Source organism: Heptranchias perlo, chromosome 1 (genome assembly GCF_035084215.1).
Source record: "Heptranchias perlo isolate sHepPer1 chromosome 1, sHepPer1.hap1, whole genome shotgun sequence".
Lineage (NCBI taxonomy): Eukaryota > Metazoa > Chordata > Chondrichthyes > Hexanchiformes > Hexanchidae > Heptranchias > Heptranchias perlo.
The window spans coordinates 141,414,908-141,440,039 of NC_090325.1; the positions used below are offsets into that span (position 1 = coordinate 141,414,908).

Below are 25,132 nucleotides of genomic sequence, written 5' to 3' on the forward strand. Positions count from 1 at the left end.
AGGGTCGACATAGAGAAAATGTTTCTACTTCTGGGGGAGTCCAAGACTAGAGGTCATAAATATAAGATAGTCACTAATAAGTCCAATAGGGGATTCAGGAGAAACTTCTTTACCCAAAGAGTGGTAAGAATGTTGAACACGCTACCACAAGGAATAGCTGAGGCAAATAGAATAGATGCATTTAAGGGGAAGCTAGATAAGCACACGGAAGAGAAAGGAATAAGAGGATATGTTGATAGGGGTAGATGAAGTAGGAAGGGAGGTGGCTCGTGTGGAGCATATATGCCAGCATAGATCAGTTGGGCCAAATGGCCTGTTTCTCTGCTGTAGACTCAATGTATTTCAACATCTAGCTATCGTTTCCACTACTTCACTGATGTTGCTACAGCTCTGAAGCATGGAACTCTGCTGCACACTGGATGGAAATACTGAGAGAGTTTTTGTAAGATCAGGAATTCTGATCCACAGCATTTTAACAAAGTTCTATCCCCCGGAGCAGCAGCGATATCAGGTAGAAATGTTGGAAACTCCATGTAATTTTTGCCACAATCTTCTGCTTGTACAAGTGATAAATTTTTTGGGTATATCTGCAGCTTAACTTATGACAAGCCTGGTCCCTAGTGCACTTTCATCTAACTACGTCAGAGGCTTATATTCAGGGCTGGGTTTTTTTTGAGTTGTCAGCTTCTTCAAAGCTATTGGTCAACATTTGTGAGTTTTCCAGATTGTTATGTGCATCATATGGGATTCTGCCAATGACGGACAGTTGTCTGTGTTTGTGTGAAACTAGGTTTCAATAAAATTGAGATGATACCACTCCTTTTCTTAAAACGCTGTACCTGTCGTTATTTTTGTTTAGATTTCTGTTTGTAGCAGCTCAAGTTCTAACTCGTTGAACTTTTACACCTCAGCGAGGAACTTATCAAATGCATGATCAAATCAACTACTTTTCATCTGTTAGACAAACACACAATTACACGATATTATCTTAACCGCTGCAGCCAGATTCTCCACACACACCCCCTCCCCCCACCTATCACTCTTCCCCCTGCTCCCTCTCTTGTCCAACAGTTTGATAATAAGGAAGGGGGTAGGGGGAGGAATGATAGTCTTTAACCTGGACCAGACATAAAAGAATTTTAATATAGAAAAGAAGCACCTGCTGGATAAAAAAGGTACTGCAGGTATTAGGAGTTATTGCATGTTACATATGCAACAGGTTCAATATTTCTAGCCAGAATTCCCACAATTCAGGATTTTTTTCTGACCATTTTTCCACCGAAAGGATGAGGGGGGAGGGGGAAAGAATTACTTTTAAATGTTGGGTTTTAAAAGCAAAATATATTTACACAAGTTTAGAAAAAAAAAGCATTGAGACAATAGGTGGTTAATTATGCTAATCGGCTAGACACTGAAGTTGTTTCCCCAAAGATTGTAAAAGAATGCAGTTCATTAGCCTGTCTTGGTAATTGTTAATCACCTCACACCCACTGTGCTATGATGTTTCTGATCCCAGGAGCTTGGCATTGGTTCTCTGGCGGGCCTTCCCTTCTGGCTGTGCACAGAAGGATGAAACCAACACTTTTTACCAGAAAGCCTGAGGGCAAGATTTGGCCTGGCTCAGAAGGAGAATGCAGGAGAGTAGTTATTTTGTTTACGTCAAGCAAGACGACCCACTAATGTGGGGAAGCATAGCATGTTCAATATTTTGTATTATAGCACAATGACCAGTTGTACCGATTTGAATTAAGTGAGTCTGATCATAACTGTTGCTCTTTATGTTCACTCATTGTGAAATAAAGCAGCGCAATGATTCATATTTGGTCTCGTCTTACTAAGTGTTTTCTCGGTCTGCATCCAAAAAGATTGGAGAAACATGGGACGACATGCAATAGACACAAACATCGAGTTCAGATCATGAGGAGGTATAACTATTACAACCCTTGGTTATGCTATTGTTCAAGTCGATATTGGGCAGCGAGAGTCAACTCCAAAATATAAGTGATGTGGGATCCGCTTACAGGAGCGATTGACACCACTGAACCCAAGAAGGTATCAGCAGCAGACACCAAATTGGAACAAGAATATAGAGGAAAGGCTGAAGCTGGGTCCATGTAAAATACTATGCAATTTGCACAGCCATGAAAATCCTGGAGTCCCTCATTCTGTTCCCTAGATGAGACAATTGTTCAATCAGTGACCTGTACTGAATGTCCTGCAAAACTAGCATTTATTTTCTATGAGGGATTTGAACAACTGTTGTTGCAACAATAGGACAGGATATCTGGTAGTGCAGAGTCACAGAGTTAATGGTTTTCATCTGACCTTTTGGAACACAATGATGTTTTGAGTGGCTGCTTTTTTGTTTTTCATTTTTTTGACTCTCTGCCCTGGTTAGATTTTATCACCAAACCAGAATTAATCAAATTCATATTTGCACCCAAGATTCCCCATACAATTTGAACATTTAATAATTACTGAATTGAAAGTAAAAGATAAATATGACTATCATCCTGTCCATTTAAGGGTCTACCATGAATCTTGAATCTGCAATTGCTGACGTCAAACTCCCTTTTGAAGTTTCATTGACCTTGGCCTTTTTTATTCTGTTGAAGGAAAAGGGTTTAGTTTGTGGAAATTTCACATGAGCCTATAACTATATTTGTGTGTGTGTGTGTGTGTGTTTGTACCATGTGATAGGTATGTGTAGCTATTAATTCCTCCAGTACCAGTGACTCAGGTTTCCCATTACAGTTGTTGTGTAAAGTCTGCCTTGACACAGTAACAGTTAATAGTATCCCGTCTCAGTGAACAGAGGTTGTGTTCAGGATTCAGATGACAGCCTCTATTTGGCTGTGTACTGCTTAGAAAAAAATGAAAAATAGTTAAAAGCTGGATGTGGCTTTATTCAGCAGAGCTTTTGTTGGAAAATTATTAGGTTGGGGAATGGCCAACTGCACCATCTTGCTGAAACTTTTCCACAGATGTAAGATGTGGGGCAGTTACGATATGCAGTGCGAATTAGGTGGAGTCATTTTACAATAAACTCAAACTGGAATGTCATTAGTATTCTTCACCTTCAGAGCTGACTTTGTCATGTTAGTCATGCATCCACCAGAGTTTGAAGAACTAAAATTAGAGTTTTTTCTCTCTCGGTTTATTGAAATGGGATTTCTGCCATTAAAATATGATCCCTGATCATAACTTGGGGCTGGAGTATGGCATGTGGAGGCTGGGGCAGGTGGGAAGCGCCTATGACAGTGTGGAATGAGGTCTGGGCCATTTTAACTCCAGAGCCTCATTATCATGTTCCACCATTGACTCCCGCCCGAACCCACGGGAATGACGAGGCAGGCGGAAGTGGGATTTCACGCGGCAGGAGTCCGTCGCCAGGGAACCAAAGGAACGGTTCTCGACATATGGTAAGTAGTGATGGAGTGGGGGGGGGGGGGAAAGAGAGTCCAGAGTCCAGACCCACCCACCCTGTTCCTGCTGGCTGAGCAGGGTTAAAATCGAATCTTTAGTATCTTATGTTAAATCCATTTCTCTAGCAGCCCATATACATGCAAAAGAGGTCGACACGTGACCAACTTTCTGCAGTTCGTGTGCTTTTTTAGTTTGTGTACATATCTGAATCCTGACTTATCATACACATTGCATCATTATACAGGTTATTCCATCACCTGTCTCACCTGTCCTCTCATCAATTATCTCACCCTTTGTCTCATCTTCTAAATCACTATTACTGACCACTATTACATGATATGATTTGTATGGTGTATTACTGTGTGATGCCTAAAATGACTTGGATTCAGATCCTCTGCTTACGCTACCTGGACTAATTTATGTGTGAGGTGGGGGAATAATTTCTGAATTGCTCTCCAGTGGTAGTTTGAGTTTGGGAAACCTAGATGAAGGGCCAAAGCCCATAGTGCAGGATACCACAAGGGTTGAAGAAAATAAAAAAGATAAGGTAAATCAGGAAGCAGTGATTATGTGGCACTAAGCTTGGGTTTTAAAAGCTTGAAGAATGTAAGAGGAAAGAAAGACTAAGGGAAGTAAGAAGTTCCTGTGTTCTGATAATTAATTGGAACAGCAGTTTGTGGGATGAGTCTGTTTCAATAGTCAGGATACAGGGAGGAGCAAGAGCGTTGAAAGAACGTGTGTAATTGGCGCTTGGAAAGAATGAGAAACAAAAGTTCAGCAGGGCACTGACAATTTAATTCTGCTCTGCTGCAAATGGGAGAAATTATACATTTTGGAACTGTACTAGCACTGACAGTTGAGAGCACTTGTGCAGAGCAGTGGCGGAGACCGAAGGCCAGGCTGGGACAGAGAAGAGGTCAAACTAAGAAGGAGAATGGTGAGAAGAGCAAGAGACCAACTGCTTAGCTGGCAAGCAGAGACCGCGATCAATTGACGAGTTGGAATGGAAAGCAAAAAGTAGTTAAAACTAGAAGGTAAAGTGACGAGATGAAGATAACCAGGCTGATACTTGAGTGAGAAGTGTTTTGAAATGTGGTGAAAACATGTCTTGTTCTGCAGCAACACCAGGTTTATGCTAAGACAATGAAAATTATCCAGAAAGAGGGATAAACTATTGTAGTGCATGCCACATGCATGGTCTAAATGCCTAACACTTAATCAGATAATAATATGAACAGTAGGGTTAAAACAGTAACCTCAACATTAGGTTGCACCCATGACGTTTTTTTCATATTAGTATTTTATAATAATGTACAAGTACAGCGTATCAAGTAGTAAGAGTGTGTGTGTGTGTGTGTGTGTGTGTGTGTGAATTTCAGACAGTCTTTGCTTGAGTGTCTAAATGATGTTTACAGAAGGGCATTCTACTTCTATGCTGCCGTTGCCTTAGGACTTATAGATAATAACTCGCAGCAGACTGTAGGGAAATTCCACGCGGTTGTCGCAGAGGGTGCTGCCCTCATTGTCTGTTGGAATCCCAGACTAGCAGAACATCACTCTTCCTGTCCTGAGTTACTGCAGCCATTCGCAGCCTTGCACAGCTGCTTTGCTGTTTGTTTCGTGTGTGTCATTCTGTTCCAGGATTCAGAACTAACTATGTGCCAAGAGAAGTGAGTGTGCTGATGGAAAACTCGGCAATTTAGAATGGTAATCCCAATCGGATTTGTTCTTTGGCAGGAAGAAGCGAGCAAGTTTATAAGGGAATTGGAAAAATATATATAAAGAAAGAACTTTGATCAGTAAGTTAGAAGGAATGAGGACAGCAATAATACTGCCTTGGATAAAGCAATCCTAATACCATACTAACCAAAAACAAAGCTGTAAGAGTCAGAGAACTTCCTGTGAAAGTGGTATCCCGTTTGAATACAATATTCTGGGCTGGTGCAGAAGTTCTCCAACTTTTCACTTGGAAAAGCATCAAAGTGGTATGGGTTAATATGAGGCAGTATCAATTCTCAGTTAAGTAATAGGACCCATCCAAGACACCTGTGAAGAATTGGTGTTGTTTATTAGGCTGGTTCGCCTTTGAACGCTCTTTGTTTTTCATCATGTTTTTGCTGCTGGTTACTGTGTATGATTAAAACAGTTATCCCTTTTCAAGGACACCTTAGGATTTCTGAACCAAAGTGAAATATTACACCAGATTCAAATGTTTCAGTTTATCTCACATCCTTGCACAGAATGGAAAACAAGTACATTGTGCTGGCATTATGACACATTCGCCTAGTATTTCCATGGGGATTCTTCCAATCTCCTGCCGTAACATCAGCAAAAGATTGGCAAAAACCCCGGAGAAATGGTGTAAGCTGCCAATTCCCTGGCGTTTTCACCAAAGTTACGATGAGAGATCGGGGAACCCCTGGGGAAGTTTTATACCATTGCATCATACGGTGGGAGTGCTTGAGTTCTCATGGTGAGCTCCTGATCTTGGTCAGGATAAGGCAGAGAGTGAAGGTGCAAATCCCCTCATGGCTCAGTGGGGAAATGCACTCCAACATCAACATGCTCACTTTCCAGCAGGGTTCACTAGATAGCTCAGGGGACACTGAAGCTAATTGTAGTGATCCACCCTACTTAAGCTGAGATCAATTAGCTTAGCACAGGCCAGGAGTCAAACTGGGACCCTTCCAAGTTTGTATTGTACCACACTACGTGGTTCATTAATCCACTGAGCCATTGGGCATACTATACCTATGTTTGTTTGTTTTAAATGGACCCCAGTCTTTTTATAAAGTTATTGACCCTCTTTTCCCCCCTGCCACACAATGATCATAAGAACGAGGCACATAAAATGAATTCTGCTTGGGGAAGGGTGGGGGAGCAAGGGGGAAGAATTGCATTTATGAACCTATGTCCTACCACCCATATCACAGATCTTTAATAGACCGGCCGAATGACCACTAGGCCACCAGTAAAATTCTGCATATAGCACATATTCTTTTGTTCTACCTTTCATTCAATAATAAATGTGCAGTTGTATTTTGCTGTTTCATTACCATAAATAGAAATAGAAAATGGAATATTTTAATTAAAAAAAAATATAACTTGTAGAAAAACGATGGTGTAATGCAGATAAGTAGTTTGTATTTCCAAATGACTGAACATTTGTGTTTTTTTAAACAGCCATGGACCATTATCCACTATAAGGGCAGCTATCAAGAGAAGTAAGTAAGCAGCATCTTTTTATATATTATAGGTTGCATAACAGCACAGTGCAGCTGGAGGTGTCTTTGACAAGGACAGAGATCTCATTAAATTCACCCCGGTGGTTGCTGGGAGTACAAAATGGTCTATAGAAAACTTTGATATGGTGCCAAGGAGGAGAGTCCAGAGGATTTTAACGGGCGAACAAATGCTGCAACAAACTCTGGTGTAGCAGAGGACAAACTCTGCATTTTAACTTTTGGACTTAGAGGACCGGGTCTCAGACAGTGGCACTGTGTCTGGGAGAGTTTCAAATACAGGAGAAGCTTCTTTGCGGATGTTCCACGTGGACATTATAGACTGAGATGGAATGCTGAGGTCCAGCTGCCGAAACTCTTGTATTCCTAACATAAACCTGGAGTATCGGGTTTCTGCTGTGTTGGAATAATTAGGATACCAACTACCTTTTAACCCTTTGAGTACTGAACAGTGTTTTATAGTCTTATTTTATCTGATATAACTCCTTGAAAGTTATTTTTGAAATTTTCTGAGGGTGAATATCATAAGGTATATAGGAATGTACTCGATTGGAAAAGACCATTTTGGTCCATCTGGTCATTCCCAGAGTTCAAAAATAGAATGCAGAGTTCACTACCAATATCCGTCAGTTGATTTTTTTTATCACCAAATGCCTGTTCAACTGTCTCTTAAAATGACTGACTTGATGTTATCAGCCTCAATATCCTCCCTCGACAGTTTGGTGCTGTTTTGTGCCCCTGAGAACTGGCTGACATTACCCAAAACCATTTCATATTGGTCCTTTACAGTCAGCAAACAGAAGAGACTTTCACTCCAGAGATAAAAGAATAGTGTGCTAACCATTGCACAATGTAGTCACAAATCGCATTATTGATATTTTGGTGCATAAATGCCACTGCAATCCACAAAGGGTTAAATAAAATCGAGCCCTCTTGTAAATTTTTTGAATCTGAAAAAACAGTTGTGAACAAGTATCGTAAAGATGCACAAGGCATTAGTGAGCAATTCAGGTTTGAAGGCTGACTTGTTTTCACTGACCACTGAGAGCCATAGTAACTGGAAATCTGATGAATACCAATACCCAAGATGCTAATTAATAAGAACATCTATGCCGGCCAAAAAAAATCTCCGGATCCATTTGTTCCTGCTAAACAAATACCGTTGATTGAATGAATGTTCCCATTAACAGGTCCCTGCTGTAGTAGCAAATTAATACTTTTATCAGTCCTGTTCAGATTCTTTGTTTTCTCCCTTTTACCTTATCTAGCATCGAGTCGCACAACATCGCAGAGTGAACTGCGGAGAGAAAGGAGGTACGAGGCTCATGTTTTTGTCCATTTAAAATTAATGTTTTCCCCTCTAATCTTCCTGGACCACCCACTGCGGCTAAGAAGGCAGGTGATTGATCTGTACCCAGGTCTGTGGCGGCATTACTCTGAACCAGCAGTAGCGGAAAGGGGCCTTGGTAGGATTCCTGTCAATTTTCCTTCCGCTGAGCAGAAGCCAAGTGCTTCTCCACAGCAGTGTGGCTAAAATTCAGTGTGATCAAATTTACTTCCTACCACACATCCTTTAAGTGTTTCAAGGTGTGGCCCAAAGTTACACAATTTTATAAAAGAGTGTTGTGCATGTTGGTGTGATGAACTGATTAGAACACGCACTTTACTGAATGGTGAGCAAAATACTGAATTGGTTTGTCTGTTTCTTTCACTCAGTGATAGCCAGACCTTCATTGAAAGACTATTTTCCAGTCTTGGTCATTCAGACACACACTCAATGTTAAAAATAACTTTTGGATAAATTTTAATATATATTTTGTAAAAGACTTGTCTAGAATATACGCGGCCAATAACGGCACATGATAAATTTTACCTTGTGTATGTAGGATGCAGAATGCATTCAAAATATAAAATGAGATGGCGACTCGATCAGAAGTGCTATCAACCAAACTACCGGCACTCCTTGCCTATTGACCACAGATGTATTTTCCAGCAGTGTTCACTGGATTGATCAGGAATGGGAACCTTGGTTGATTTTCTATTTTTCCCTTCAGCCTTGGGGCACAGATGCTAATTATTATGCCAAGATGCCTTCCTGGGTGAGATTGGTTAATTGAGCATGGACAGCGTAATTGTGAATTTTTGGATTCGCTCTGTGATTTGTCCAACTATTTCCATTTTTGTAAATGCCTAAGCAAACATGAGAGGTTTTTAGGTAATGCCACTAAATATTACATTTCTGGGTCACTGAAAGAATTTTTCCATCTTCCCTCAGGCGTCCAGCCATTACAGTCTTATCTGCAGAGCCCATAGGACCAAGCCCTTGGTATCCTGGTACACCAGGGAACTGTGCAACTCCTGCCGGGCTAGGACTTTCATATCCTCGGACTCTCTGGAGAATCGATGAACCTGTTGCAGCAGAAGTAAGAAATCAGATTGTAAAAGAGGGTAACCTTATTTGAGAATTACTTTGGTAGAGATCATGTTGATGGGGTGTTCATTTTTTGAACTTTGGTTACAGTCTCCACCGTCATATGAGCAGGTGATCAGAGAAATCAACCAGCATCAGGTGCCCACACCACCTGCCCCAAGGCGTTCAACCACAACCACATCAACACAGACTGAATTTGAGCAGGACACTGAGAACCTAGAGACAAGGAGTGCTGACGTTGATTTTACAAGTTTGAGAGAGAACACTCCTGTGACAGGTAGGGAACCACCCTGTTCCATAATGGCACGTAGAAGTAAAGAGCAGAACAAGATGACTAAAATCAGTATTGATAAGTAATGACATAATAATAGCAAATTTAGCAACAGAAAGTAGCACATGGGAGTTAAACTTAAGGGACTATACTTACTAAAATAACAACACAAAATGGCTGGTAATGTAGGTTCCCTTTTCAAAACTTTGGATTTTTGATTACAATTGCCTATTTAGTTTTTGAGCACCCAGGTAGTTTTGAATACAACTAAGTTGGATCAGCTGCCTATTAAAAATGTTAGTCTCACTGTATCTATATATCTATCTAATTTTCTCTGTGTCCAATGCTACTCCCTGGCTGAACTGGTGAGTTGACAAGTTACTCACTGTCTGTATTAGTAAGGGAAGAGTTGTCCTTGCAAGAACTGAAGACAATGTCAGTTTTATAACTTTGATAATTGTTTTTTTTCTTTGTTTTATTGTCTTTCCTCCTCAAAACTTTCCCCTTGACTTTCTCCTCTTACCTCTTCTCCACTGGCCAATGCTGGGGTAGATTCCACCAGCCCTTTGCCCCGCTAGCATGCCCCTGGATTTAGTCGGTGGGAGTAAATCACATCTGGGCCTAATCATGTCTTCGCTTGACATCAACATACATGCACTTGCAACAGGGGTGTCGATGGCTATCAGGAATGGAATTCTGAACCAATTCTCATCCCAAGCCAAGAGCACTGAGGTCAATTGCAGCAATTCCATTGTCACCTTGGCTGAGATCCATTAACTCAGCCATATGAGGCATGGAGAGCTCAATCCCTGGTCTGCGCTCAGTGCTACACTGAGTTGTATTTTTAAAATTTGTTTAAAGAGAGCACTGTTTTTATTTCAGGTATGTGATTCTTTTTTTGTTTTTTTTTAAGCCTGGGTTTCTCCTCCTGGTCCTTCATCCAGATCCATGCATCTATAGCCAAGAGGCCAAATGGCCTGCTACCAGGTCATCTCCAGTGCCACTCCTAGCTAACCACCAGGAGGTATGTGGCCAGTGGAAACTCTCCCTCTGATCTTTTTTCCCCTCATCCTTGGGCCTCCTTTTGGTGTATCCCTGCAGCAACACAACTGAGATTAGGAATTCAATTGAATGAGATATCAAACCTGCATCCCTTCACTCCATGGTGCTGTACATCAGAGTGTGGTATGCCTTTCTTTTGAATTTTGCATTCCTTATGGTGAGCTTTTAACAAAGACTTCTTCAGCACGTTACTATATTTGCTAGAGGAGTATTCTGCTGGCAGAAAGTAATGTAGCCACATCTAAACCTGTAAACAAGTAGGATATATTCTTACATGAAGTGGTGCATTCTTCTATATTTCACCATCAACAGAGCTCAATATCCTGCTGACCTCATGCATCACAGCATGATATCCTGTAAATCTCTGTGCCGCTTGGCATTACACAGCCGCATGAAAATAAGTGTCTGCTATCCAAAAAAAAGGAAACAAAATATAATGTAAAATACTTGTGGTTGTCAGAAGATTAAAGTTTGGAATCTAAGCAAACCACTAGAGCGTCATTCTTGGGTTCCAAGGTCATAATCCACATCAATTGGATTGCTGACTTGTAATCCACTTTCATTTGTTGTCTTTAATATACTTTTGAATTTTTAATTTCTCACCCATTAGCCTAAACACCCCCTCCACCACCGGCGTTCCGTGGCTGCAGTGTGTCCTATCTACAGGATGCACTGCAGCAACTCACAAAGGCTTCTTTAGCAGCAGCTCCCAAACCCGCGATCTCCACCACCTAGAAGGACGAGGGCAGCAGGTGCATGGGATCACCATCACCTCCAAGGTCCCTTCCAAGTCGCACACCATCCAGACTTGGACATATATTGCCGTTCCTTCATCATCGCTGGGTCAATATCCTGGAACTCCCTACCTAACAGCATTGTGGGAGTACCTTCACCACATGGACTGCAGCTATTTAAGAAGGCAGTGCACCATCACCTCAAGGGCAACTAGGGATGGGCAATAAATGCCAGTCTTGCCAATGACGTCCAAATCCCAATGATGAATTTTTAAAAAAATTATATAATATATATGTTTGTCTACTCTTTACAAACCTTCTTTTACCTTATCTTGTATATCTTTTGTTCTAGTTCAGAGACCAGTGAAACCTCCCAGACCAGCGGTGTGTCTCATTCCTATTAGGCCTGTGGAAAGTGAAGCACCTTTGATTTCTAGAGAGAGTAATTCCAGTAGGGAACAAAGTGTCCAAACGAACACTAATGTTGTGGGGCGCCCCATACCGAAGCCCAGGTCCTTAGGTAACTTCAAGATACTTTTTGAAGAACTTCAAAGTGAGACTTCTGAGGGAGAAGATAAAGAAAGTTCCTCCGAAATTGGTGTTATACGTGGGTTAACATTGTGCCAAAATCCATTTGCAGAAGATAATTTTGTTAACCAAGGCACAATGGGAGATATCAGTGGACACAGCATCCTTTCCAGGATAAAAGCATTTGAAACACAAGCAGATTCTGAAAATTCTTCTGGTAACACACGGCCATCAAAAAGACCAGAAGTTGCTCCACGATCTTTAGGGCCAAAGCCTGCAGTAGCCCAAGGGAAACCAACTGTAGCTCCCAAACCTTCTGTGGCTGACAAGAATTCAGGAGAATCCGGTAATGGGGCTGAATCAAAACCTGTAGCAGCAGAGAGGCAGGGACCAATCCTGCTTCCAAAACCACAAACAGTGAGCACAGCTGTTGGACCCAAGCCAGAACCACCCAAGAAACCAAAACCCACTATCTCTGCAGACTCAAAACAGAGTGGTGTAAGTAATGATACTTTAGATCATGGGGAGGAGGTACCTACAGCTACCGCCACTACTCAGAGAGAAAGACCTACAGAAAGGAGGATTCAAGTTCCTGTTCCAGCACCAAGGCCCACAGTGGCAAAAAGGACCATTCCTTCTGAAAACCGTGATGCAACTTCTATAGCACCTAAGCCTTCTGCTCCTAGACCTTCAGTGGTGCCCATAACAAAAGCATCTGTGGTGCAGGTCGAAGGATCTTCAACCAACAAACATGCACCTTCTCTACCAATAATCTCAAGAAGCGAACAAGATCTGATAAGTTTTGACGATGATGTTGTACCTGCTGCTCCAACAGGAGATAATGTGACCTCTCTAGTGACAGTAGGTAATGTAATGTTAGCTTCACTAGTTTTCTCAAGGCTGCATTATGTGTATTCCCTGGTGGCACAGTAAGAGAAGGTAGCATTTGAACCCTAGGATTATTTTTCCTCTCCATTTTCTCCTCATCTCTTCTGAACTTGCTGATTGTTGCTCCATAGGTTCCAGCAGCCCGCTGGTACCTTACGCAAATCATCATGTGAGGCCAGCCAATGAGCATTGGAAAGTTATTTGACCATTGGGAGCATTACAGCCAATGCCAATCCCGTCCTCATCCAACATCCATATTTGTGCATGTCGGGCACAGTTTGCTGGGTAGCAATTAGGAGCAGGAACCCCAGCCAATTCCTTATTTTGCCTTATCTCCCGTCCTCTTCCCCAAGTGCACCAAGGTCAATTGTGGCATCCACAGTGCTGCCCCAACTACCTCAGCACAGACCAAGTATTGAACCTGCAGCTTTCTGGATTATGTGGCTCAGCTATTCATATCTTAACCAGCTTATTAAGTTACTTTAAAGGCAACTTGTGATGGATTGCCAAACTATTTGCAGGATATATGACTGAGCCATCACACTGTCTTCAACTAGCTGATTATTTTTTCCTAGTCTAGCTTGGGATGCTGCAGCACTCATAATGTTGGCTCACCTACGTCAGCATAGACTGAGAATCAAACCTGGGACTTTCTGGTCTGTATGGCTCAGTACTACAGTGGATGATGTCTGTACCCACAAGGCCCTCAGGAGAGCTGATACCTGAGCTTTAATTATTATAATTCAGAAAAGTAATAGATAGTGGTATTGAGACATTATTTTCTGCACCGATTCTCCCCTAAAAATCATCTGGTCTCTTCCTCCAGTTGTCTCCAATTACCTCCTTCACTCCATGCCTCAAAGCTGCTACCCCCCAACCCACTGTATTTACCACCATAAGATTTCCCTTCGTTCTCATTGTCACAGCAATAGGGAGAGTGATTTGGGGATTAATTTTGGGATGATAGTTATTTCAGTTTCCTTTGTGTTCCGAAATCTGTCTATTCCTTATTGTGATAACAGACCCAGTTTCAAAGAATGACGGAGTTGGGGTAGCTGCCCATCCCGAGGCTCTCTTTTGTACTGAGTTGCATTTTTAGTGGCAAATGAAATAGAGGGGGGAGGAAACTCAAATGCACATGAATCTGGGAGGCACGTTTGATGGGAGATGGAGGGGAATGGGGACATCTGGACACAAATAGAGGAGCAAGGAAGGGACTCTAGTTAAGGATCAGTGAGGTCAAATTTTATATACTGGAGGTTTTGTTCCATTTCCAATGAAATGTCAGAGTTTTCTTTACTTTCCCCAGGAGATTAAATAATTTTGGTAGAGTCTGACCCAGCAAACTGTACATGATCACTTGCAAAGAGTAGTCTGAATGGCTGTTTTTCTCCCCCATCATTCCTATTGCTGAGATTTCTAATTGATTCCGCTTCATGGAGGATAAATCTGCCGTTCCAGTTAATGAAAGAAAACTTGCATTTATATCGTGTCTTACACATCCGAAGGCGCTTTACAACCAATGGATTACTTTTCAAGTGTAGTCATCGTTGTTCTGTCGGAAAATATGGATGATAATTTGTGCACGCAAGGTCTCGCAAACAGCAAATGAATGAATGTCCAGCTAATCTATTTTTGGTGGCGTTGGTTAAGGAGAAATGTCGACCATGACATTGGGAGAACTCACTACTATTCTTCATATAGTGTCATTGCATTTTTTACACCAACTTGAGCTGGCAGACAGGGCCTCGGTTTAACTGTATTTCCAACAATGCAGCACTCCTTCTGTACTGGTGTCAGCCAAGATTACATGCTCAAGTCTGTAGTGGAACTTGAACCACAACCCTCTGATTCAAAGGCAAGAGTGCCACCAAATGAGACAAGCTGACATCTAAAGCAGAAAGTGACCAGTACTTGTGTTGATTGGCAGGGACCAGATAGGTAGCTTTGTAATTGGAATGTTGTTTTGACCCTGTTTATACATAACACTTTTGAAAATTGGATCCTGCAGATGAGTGCCATTTTTTTGACATGTAGAATATATACTCCCTTTGCCATGCAAAATTCCCCGCAGGCAATCAATCCGTTCCCAAGCCTCTGCTACTTTATGACCCACTGCTTCAAGGTAGATGAGAGTGATCCAGAATGATTCTTTCAAATTTCTTTCCCTCTTTCACTGGGGATCAACTGCCTGGTTTCCACTTAATACCTTGGCTTAGATCAATAAGTTATCAGGAGGAAAATTGCAGGCATGAAGCCAAGTACCACCACTTTATGGAACACTTTTGAAAATTGGATCCTGCAGATGAGTGCCATTTTTTTGATGTGTAGAATATATACTCCCTTTGCCATGCAAAATTCCCCGCAGGCAATCAATCCGTTCTGGTGCACCTAATTCCATTCTTTAAGCAATTGTTACAGTATGACCTAGAAATTCCCTCTCCTGACCTGGTTGCCCCCCTTCTTGGTCCCCTTTAGCCTGATCTTCTATTCTGCTTCACCACGAACTACCTGTTAAGGCCTGCAGCTCACCGGCTTGATGATAATGAGGCCTGAGGCTCAATATTGGGTGCGTCTCAGGCCTTACTATTCAGGCGCCGGGATTTCCCTCACCCCCGCTCCCCGGGCCCCCTGTCCACCCAGAAATGGGCATGCTTGAAATTCTAGGCCTGTATCTCTAATATAAACAATGAACAAAAACTTTGGACGCTTAATTATTTTTAAAAAAGGTGTACATGTTTGCGGACCTAAACCTGCTGGAAATAAAAGAACAGTGATTTCCAAGGTTGTGAGTTCAAGCCCCATTCCGTAACTTGAGCACAGAAACCAGGCTGACATTTCAGTGCAGGGTTGCACTGTCAGAGGTGCCATCTCTAGGATGAGACTTTAAACTGAGGCGCCATCTGTCTGTTCAGATGGACATAAATGATCCCATGGCATTATTCAAAGATGTGCAGGAGAGTTCTCCCTATGTCCTGGCCAACATTTATCTTTCAATCAATACCACTAAAACAAGATATCAGGTTATTTATCTCAATACTATTTGTGGGACCTTGCTGTGTGCAAATTGGCTGCTGTATTTGCCTACATTACAACGGTGACTACACTTCCAAAAGTAATTCACTGACAGTAAAGCACTTTGAGACATTTGAGTTATAAAACTACATTTTTCATTCTTTCTCTCTTTTGCTCTTTGTTTCTTTTTCTCTCTTTCTCTTTCCTTAATCTCTCTTACTCTTTTTCATTTTCTCTTTTTATTTTGTTCTTCTTTTGTCCCTTCCTCCCTTTCTTTCTTTCATTCTTTCTATAATGAACAGCCATTCAACAAAACAAGAAGCTTGCTGCATCAGGGTGCTATAGTATTTGTCCAAAAATCATTCCAGTTTATCTCCAACTAAAAACAAACCCCACTAGTTGCATAAGTGTGTGATCAGCGCTGGGTGATTTGGAAGGTGTTGACAGGTAAAGGACATATTCAGTACTAAATATTTAACACTATCCTTGTTCTATTTTGTGTCCTAACAGATCCTTTTCAGACTTTACCTAGAGGTCAGACAGCACCCACAGATACTACACCAAGTCGGCCACCTTTATTGCGTAAACCAACAGTAATTCGCATACCCAATAAACAAGGTAAAAGTAAGTGTTCTTTGTTTTGTTTGTCTCCATGTTCGAGGCTTTTTATTATCTCTCCCTCTCCAGAAACCTTTGTACGACAGGTACAAGGTTGCCACCTTTTGCCAAATCCCAAACCGGATAGAGGCAGTGGAAGGACTGCGATCACAGCTTGAGTTCTTGATTTTTTTCCCTCCCCCCTTTGCTTCCTCCCTGTGGGAGAGGTGCTTGCTGCCTCCCCCAGTGGCACAACCAAGATCAGTAACGTCATGTGCAAGATCACGGGTGTAAATAAAAAGACGTTTTCTTGTACGCAATGACCTAGTCTTAGAGAAATCTGTAAGAGGATTACAAAGAGAAAGAAGGTCAAACACTCAACAGTTCTGTTAGGTGAATTTCAGGTTTCAGTCTTGTTTGAAAAGGCATCTGATAAAGTACCACATAATAGATTTGTAAGCAAAATTAAAATCCATGGGATTAAAGGGACAGTGACAGCATGGATACATAATTGACTAAGGGACAGAAAGCAGAGGGTAGTGGTGAATGGTTGTTGTTCAGACTGGAGGGAAGTATGCAGTGGTATCCCCGAGGGGTCAATATTAGGACTGCTGCTCTTTTTGATATATATTAATAACCTGGACTTGGGTATACAGGATATAATTTTAAAGTTTGCAGATGACCTGAAACTCAGAAATGTAGTAAACAATGTGGGTGGATAGCAACAGACTTCAGGAGGACATAGACAGACTGGTGAAATGGGCAGACACGTGGCAGATGAAATTTAACAGAGAAATGTGAAGTGATACATTTTGGTTGGAAGAATGAGGAGAAGCAATATAAACTAAGTGGTACAACTTTAAAGAAGATACAGGAACAGAAGAGACCTGGGGGTTTACGTACACAAATCTTTGAAGATGGCAGGACAAGTTGAGACGGCTGTTAAAAAAGCATATGGGGTCCTGGGCTTTATTAATAGAGGCGTAGAGTACAAAAGCAAGGAAGTCATGCTAAACCTTTATAAAACACTGGTTAGGCCTCAGCTGGAGTATTGTGTTCAATTCTGAGCACCACACTTTTGGAAGGATGTCAAAACCTTAGAGTGGTTTCAGAAGTGATTTACTAGAATGGTACCAGGGATGAGGAACTTCAGTTATGTGGAGAGACTGGAGAAGCTGAGGTTGTTCTCCTTAGAACAGAGAAGGTTAGGAGGAGATTTGATAGAGGTGTTCAGAATCATGAACGGTTTAGACAGAGTAAATAAGGAGAAACTGTTTCTAGTGGCAGGAGGGTCGGTAACCAGAGGACACAGATTTAAGGTGATTGGCAAAAGAAGCAGAGGCGACATGAGAAACATTTTTTTTATGCAGAGAGTTGTTACGATCTGGAATGCACTGCCTGAATGTGTGGTGGAAGCAGATTCAATAGTAACTTTCAAAAGGGAATTGGATAAATACTTGAAGGGAAAAAATTTACATGGCTATGGGGAAAGAGCAGGGGAGTGGGACTAATTGGATAGCTCATTCAAAGAGCCGGCACAGACACGATGGGCCAAATAGCCGCCTTCTGTGCTGAAACATACTATGTAAGGAGTCTTGCAACACCAGGTTATAGTCCAACAGCTTTATTTGAAATCACAAGCTTTCGGAGCTTTCCTCCTTCGTCAGGTGAGTGTAGGATTCCATAAAGGTACAGCATATATAGTCAGAGAACAATGCCTGGTGATTACAAATAATCTTTCCAACTGCCCGTTATCACACCTCGGCCGAGATATAATCAAAGCAATCAAAGGAGTTGAATGGTGTTCAGACAGAGAAACATTACATACAAGACTACTGAATACACAAACGGTCAGAACCCAAAGACAGAGAGACAGACACCCGAAAGGCAGAGAAAGAAAGAGAATGACCAATTGTATTAAAAACAGATAACTTTTTTTTGCTGGTGGGGTTACATGTAGCGTTACATGAACCCAAGATCCCGGTTGAGGCTGTCCTCATGGGTGCGGAACTTGGCTATCAATTTCTGCTCGACGATTTTGCGTTGTCGTGTGTCTCGAAGGCCATCTTGGAGAATGCTTACCCGAAGATTGGAGGCTGAATGTCCTTGACTGCTGAAGTGTTCCCTGACTGGGAGGGAACCCTCCTGTCTGGCGATTGTTGCGCGGTGTCTGTTCATCCGTTGTCGCAGTGTCTGCATGGTCTCGCCGATGTATCATTTCCTGCAACGTATGAGGTAGACAACGTTGGCCGAGTCGCAGGAGTATGAACCGTGTATCTGGTAGGTGGTGTCCTCTCGTTTGATGGTGGTATCTGTGTCAATGATCTGGCACGTCTTGCAGAGGTTGCTGTGGCAGGGTTGTGTGGTGTCGTGGACGCTGTTCTCCTGAAAGCTGGGTAATTTGCTGCGAACGATGAGGTTAGGTGGCTGTTTGAAGGCGAGTAGTGGAGGCATGGGGATGGCCTTAGCGAGGTGTTCGTCATCATCGATGACATGTTGAAGGCTGCGAAGAACATGACGTAGTTTCTCCGCTGCAGGGAAGTACTGGACGACGAAGGTTACTCTGTTGGTTGTGTCTCGTGTTTGTCTTCTGAGGAGGTCTATGCGATTTTTTTGCTGTGGCCCGTCGGAACTATCAATCGACAAGTCGAGCGTCATATCCCGTTCTTATGAGGGCATCTTTCAGAGTCTGTAGGTGTCCATCGCGTTCCTCCTCGTCTGAGCATATTTTTAATACAACTGGTCATTCTCTTTCTTTCTCTGCCTTTCGGGTGTCTGTCTCTCTGTCTTTGGGTTTTGACCGTGTGTGTATTCAGTAGTCTTGTATGTAATGTTTCTCTGTCTGAACACCATTCAACTCCTTTGATTGCTTTGATTATATCTCTGCCGAGGTGTGATAACGGGCAGTTGGAAAGATTATTTGTAATCACCAGGCATTGTTCTCTGACTATATATGCTGTACCTTTATGGAATCCTACACTCACCTGACGAAGGAGGAAAGCTCCGAAAGCTTGCGATTTCAAATAAAGCTGTTGGACTATAACCTGGTGTTGTAAGACTCCTTACATTTGTCCACCCCAGTCCATCACCGGCATCTCCATATCGCAACATACTATGATACTATATTCTATTTAGTTAAAGTCATTAAAAAGAATGAAGGTCTCCTATAATATTTCAGTGAAAAATATGGGACATTACTACACAAAGGACATTTCAGATAAAATGAAATTCAGTAGCATTTTTGTGTCTTAATTTTAAAAAATGTTTTAGCTTGATACCTGGCTTACAAGATGTGCGTGATATAAAGGAGGCCTTTCGTTATAGAATGTATGTTCACTGTAGTTTCCTGTTCCTTTCTCTAGCCTCTTCAGAAGAAGTTGTAAGTCCTCCCCCTCTCCCTGTGGAGACTCCTGTTGGTAACTTTGCTGCGCAAAGACCCAGCATCATGCCTAAGACTGCAGCTGTGGTAAGATATGAATTTCTTGCACACCAAGTGTCCTTTCAAATTGCACATTTTTATGGTCAGTCAGTTCTTCATAAAAGCAACTATAATTTTTGTACATGTAATGAAAAGCTGTGAGATACAGTTTATATTCAGTGGGTGGGCTGACCCAATAATGCTGAGCTAGTTTTGGTCATTGTCACAGTGGTCAATAATTTGTATCTCATTGATCCTTCTATATGGTACAAACAAAATACATTAAGTAATTAAAATAATGGGTACTTATAAGTGTTCATTTTAAATATAATCTAAATTGATATATGAGTCCTAATATCACTGTGAACAGTTGGTGTTTTGCCAATTTTCTCCCTTCTGAAGTTGATAATTCTTTTTGACGTATGGTACGGTTCCATGAGCACCAGCAGCCATCCTGCAGACTCTCTGAACCGGCTGCTCTTCACTTGTGAGCCTAGCTAGTGAGCGGCAACTGTCTGTTCAGGCATGGAGGGCATCAAAGCTGGCCCTGGTCCTGTCTTTCAATGGCGTCCACTCTCCTTTTCAAGCAGGAGTCAGTGGACAGTGTTCGGGGCATTATTGCAAGTTCAATACTGTCCTTTTCTGGCCTGCACATGTGCCTACCTTCAGTAGGGATCATTGGATAGCAGATGATAGCCTGGAAATCCCTGGGGATTCTCCCGGACTCCTAGTGTAACTTCAATCAGAGATAGGTGGAATCCTAGGAGAACTGGTGAAAATAGCTGAAAAGAGCCAGTCAGGTCATTTCTCTGGAGATTCCACAGAAGAACCCCTGTGGAATTTCTAGGCCGATGTCATGAGTGAAAACGGATGGCCCTATGATTAAAAACAAAACCTGTGAACCCTCCGAATGACCTCGTGGGTAAAGGTGCATGCAACTGAATATGATAGCATTGAACTTGGCAATGATGCCTCCAACAGTCAAACATCCTGTTAATACTGCTACATAAAGAATCAATGCTCAGACATGGTACTGGAAGGCCTCCAATGTCAATGAAACTCGATCCAAGCATGAGTCACTGCCTTCAGGAGGGAAGTGGTACAGGCATAAAGTTAGTGTGAAAATTGGAGAGAAGAATGGAAAAAATGTTTAATGGAGATGACCTCATCTTTTGTGTTCGAATTTCTAACAACCATCTGCTTTTAGCAGTGATTCTCAAAAATTCACCATTAACATTTATCCAAACTAGTTCTTATCGTGCAGCAAACTGTTCCTTAAACATAAGCTGTTTAACCTCAGAGCAGTAGAAGTTATAAATTGCAAACCATCCTTTTGATAATTGGTAAGAAAGTTTGATTCACATAATGAAAGGATAAAGATTATCTTGGAGTGGGGTGGAGTTCACTGGAGCTGAATGAAAACCATTTTTAAAAGAAGAACAGCTTGATCTCAGTGGGGGTTTAGTGCCTAGAAATGAATAGAGAGACCAGTTCAAGATGCTTTCTATTAGACTTGCTCCTAAGTCCCGAAATTTCCGGCACAGAATCTTGTTCAACGAGAGTATAGATTGGGTGCAGAGGCCATATACCCACTTTGCAATGCTCATAATTTTCCAGCCTTTCGGATATTTTCTGCCAGTGTATCATTGCATTGGCTACCTTCAGTAAAACTAGTATATATTCTCCACCCCTCCAGCCAATCACCCTAGCTCACACACAGTAAACTTGAAAATTGAGGGCAGGCTGAGCAGATAACTGTTTTGAGACCTTTGCATCTGCGTGGGCTGCACCATGCTGGAGCTGCTCGCTTCATGGGCTCAGTCTGTAGCCATTCCTATCACATTGCCCACAGTCTCTCTCTGCCTCTGCCATTTGAGGCATCCTCGCCTCCTACAAAGCAACATTTTTTCCTTAGACTTGTTCCCTCCCATTTCCCCCCCCCCCCCACCCCCCCACCCCCAGTTTTCCAATCCTCACTGCTACCATGCGTTCTGACTCCCAACTCCAACTGAAGTTCACCTTGGGAAACCACACCACTGTTGCTGTCACTGCCCTGGTTACTATTCCACTGCTATTTCCTGCTGCCCCGGTTACTATTTCTTGCAGGCTCAGATGCTGCTTTTCCACCACTCAATCCTTCCTCAATGCCACTCCTGTTGACCTGCCTCCTGCTCAACACCAAACCACTGCTTTTCACGCAGTGGTTTGTTCCCGCTCCCACACATGGCTGGTGCTACAACAAAAGGGATGAGAGTTGTCAGTTATGTGGAGATACTGGAGAAGCTGGGATTGTTCTCCTTAGAGCATGAAGGTTATGGGGAGATTTAATGGAGGTGTTAAAAATGATGAGGGGTTTTGATAGAGTAAATAAGAAGAAACTGTTTCTGCTGGCAGGAGGGTCGGTAACCAGATTTAAAATAATTGGCAAAAGAACTAGGAGGGAGGTGAGGAGAATTTTTTTTACACAGTGAGTTGTTATGGACTGGAATGCACTGCCTGAAAGGGTGATGGAAACAGATTCAGTAGTAACTTTCAAAAGGGAATTGGATATATACTTGAAAAGGAAAAATTTGCAGGGCTATGGGAAAAGAGCAGGGGAAATGGACCAATTGGATAGTTCTTTCAAAGAGACTGCATGGACACGACGGGCCAAATGGCTTCTGTTCTGTAAGATTCTATGAGAAGCTGCCTCACTATTCATGTTTAAGAATAGGATTTTATACAGTTAAGTCCAAGAAAAGAGCATGTAAGTTAACTGGTTGAGAAAACCATAGCATTGTACCACTTGAAGATACTGGGAGCAAGTAACTAAGGGGAGTACTACACAGACGAGAGAGATACCCTCGGGAGCTCAGCACTAAAGACTTAGCAGATGGTGAGAATGAAGATAATGGAAGCTCCAGACCACTGCTCGCCTGGACCATCCATGCCAGACTATCCAGACCACACCTGGACTGCCCCGTACCATGAACCACCAGCAGGTTGCTGTTCATTGACCACTGGACAGCTTTAGAATACCTACTGTGCTGAAATTGGCTGAGCGGCGGGAGACAGAGTAGGGTTGACGGGCAGGTACTCAAATTGGCAGGATGTGACTGGTGGTGTCCCACAGGAATCTGTGTTGAGGCCTCAACTATTCACCGTATTTACTAATGACTTAGATGACGGGATAGAGAGCCACATATCCAAGTTTGCTGATGACACAAAGATAAACAGCATTGTATGCAGTGTAGATGGAAGCATAAAATTACTGAGAGATTAATAGATTAAATGAATGGGCAAAACCGTAACAAATGGATTTCAATGTAGGCAAGTGTGAGGTCATCCACTTTGGACCTATAAAGGATAGATCAGAGTACTTTCTAAATGGTGAAAAGCTTGAAACAGTGGAGATCCAAAGAGACTTAGGGGCCCATGTACATAATTATTAAAATGTCATGGACAGATACAGAAAATAATCAAAAATGCTAATGGAACGCTGGCCTTTATATCTGGAGGACTAGAATATGAGGGGGTAGAAGTTATGCTACAGCTATACAAAACCCTGGTTAGATCACACCTGGAATACTGTTTGATTGAAGTTTTCAAGATATTAAAGGGAACTGGTAGGTTAGATAGAGAGAAACTATTTCAACTGGTTGGGGAGTCTAGGATTAGGGGACATAGCCAAAAAATTAGAGCTAGGACTTTCAGGAGTGAAGTTAGGAAACACTTCTACACGCAAAGGGTGGTAGAAGTTTGGAACTCTCTTCTGCAAACGGCAGTTGATGCTAGCTCAATTGTTAATTTGAAATCTGAGATTGATAGATTTTTGTTAACCAAAGGTATTAAAGGATATGGGACTAAGGGGGGTATATGGAGTTAGGTCACAGATCAACCATGATTTCACTGAATGGCAGAACAGGCTCAAGGAGCTAAATGGTCAACTCCTGTTCCTATGTTCTTCAGGTTTGTGAATCTTTGGAATTCTCTACCCCAGAGGGCTGTGGATGCTGAGTCGTTGAGTATATTCAAGATTGAGATCAATAGGTTTTTGGACACTAAGGGAATCAAGGGCTATGGGGATAGGGCAGGAAAGTGGAGTTGAGGTACAAGATCAGCCGTGATCTTATTGAACGGTGGAACAGGCTCGAGAGGTCATATGGCCTACTCCTGCTGCTATTTCTTGTGTTCTTATGTACTGCCTTTGTCTACTGGCCAGACTCAAGACCCATACTATTCAACCAGACCCAATATCTTCAACTAGTATATATGTCCTAGCCAACTGCTTCACCAGCTTTGGACCATGATCTAAAGACACTCCAATATGAGAGATAGCACCCCTCCAGCCCCATGGCCTCCACCACCAAGAAGGACATGGACATCAATACAATAGGAACACCATCACCTCCAGCTTCCTTTCCCAGTCACACACCATCCTGACTTGGACATATTACATGGAATGTACAGCACAGAAACAGGCTAGTCAGCCCAACTGGTCCATGCCGGTGTTTATGCTCCAAACGAGCCTCCTCCCACCTCTCTTCATCTAAGCCTATCAGCATAACCTTCTATTCCTTTCTCTCTCATATATTTATCTAGCTTCCCCTTAAATGCATCTATGCTTTTCGCCTCAACTACTCCTTGTGGTAGCGACTTCTACATTCTAACCTCTCTCTGGCTAAAGAAGTTTCTCCTGAATTCCCTATTGGATTTATTCGTGAAATCTTATATTTATGGCCCCTAGTTTTGGTCTCCCCCACAAGTGGAAACATCGGGAGCGTAATTGGGCCATGTAGCGCCCGTTGTGTAGATGCATGCAGACGCCTAAGCCCCGAAAATGGCATCTGAGATGCGCGCGCACACTTCCGACGTGAAGTGCACAGGACGCCATCATGGTAAAGGCGTTGTGCATATGCACCTAATGAACGCCGGCAGCATGTAGAGTAGGGAGATTGTGTCTTAAATCAGTGTGCAACGCTGATTTCAAGCAGCCAGCCAATATTTTGGACCTCCACGCTCTAGCCTTTGCACTGTTTTAACCTCGCACAGCTGAACCGGACTTAAACGGCAGGGAGGACCCCCCACCGGCGCTATTTAAAGGGATCATGCAGGAGTTACAGGTTAGTTGTTGGATTAATTATTCTGGCTGCTGGTACAATTGTACGTGTTTGTGGGAGTTTCCTATAGTTGGATAAAGTTGCCATATTCTATAGATAGTGGTCTGGCTGGTCTTGCAGTACTGTTAATGACATTTAAGATAGTGTGCCAGACATGGGTGGCTTGCTAGGGCTTCCTCTGGGAATTGAACATGACTGGGAGCATGAACAGAGGCCACACAGAGCAGGCCAAGCTGCCAGCAGAGGGAGGAGGCAGAGGCGCAGGACGCTTAGCAGGAGACCATATCCGTCGAGGGTCTCCAGGGACCAATTCTCCTACCTCAACTTCAGCGGTGACCAGTGCATCAGTTGGCTGCGGTTCACTAAAAAGGTCATGACTGAAATTTGTCAACTGCTGCAGCCACAACTGCAACCTCAGAGC

At 42.5% G+C, this 25,132-nt stretch overlaps 1 protein-coding gene across 2 annotated transcripts in view; it reads left to right on the top strand.

Moving 5' to 3' along the window:
• sh3d19 (SH3 domain containing 19) overlaps positions 1-25,132 on the top strand; it is a 133,219-nt gene that overhangs the window by 55,979 nt on the left and 52,108 nt on the right. The window contains exons 3-9 of one of the 2 annotated variants that reach the window (XM_067992116.1): positions 6,610-6,650; positions 7,937-7,982; positions 8,944-9,091; positions 9,190-9,376; positions 11,519-12,559; positions 16,108-16,221; positions 19,557-19,660. In XM_067992116.1, coding sequence (XP_067848217.1) covers positions 6,610-6,650; positions 7,937-7,982; positions 8,944-9,091; positions 9,190-9,376; positions 11,519-12,559; positions 16,108-16,221; positions 19,557-19,660 — 1,681 coding nt within the window. The remainder of the gene's footprint in view (positions 1-6,609; positions 6,651-7,936; positions 7,983-8,943; positions 9,092-9,189; positions 9,377-11,518; positions 12,560-16,107; positions 16,222-19,556; positions 19,661-25,132) is intronic. The other variant, XM_067992124.1, reaches the window with a different exon arrangement.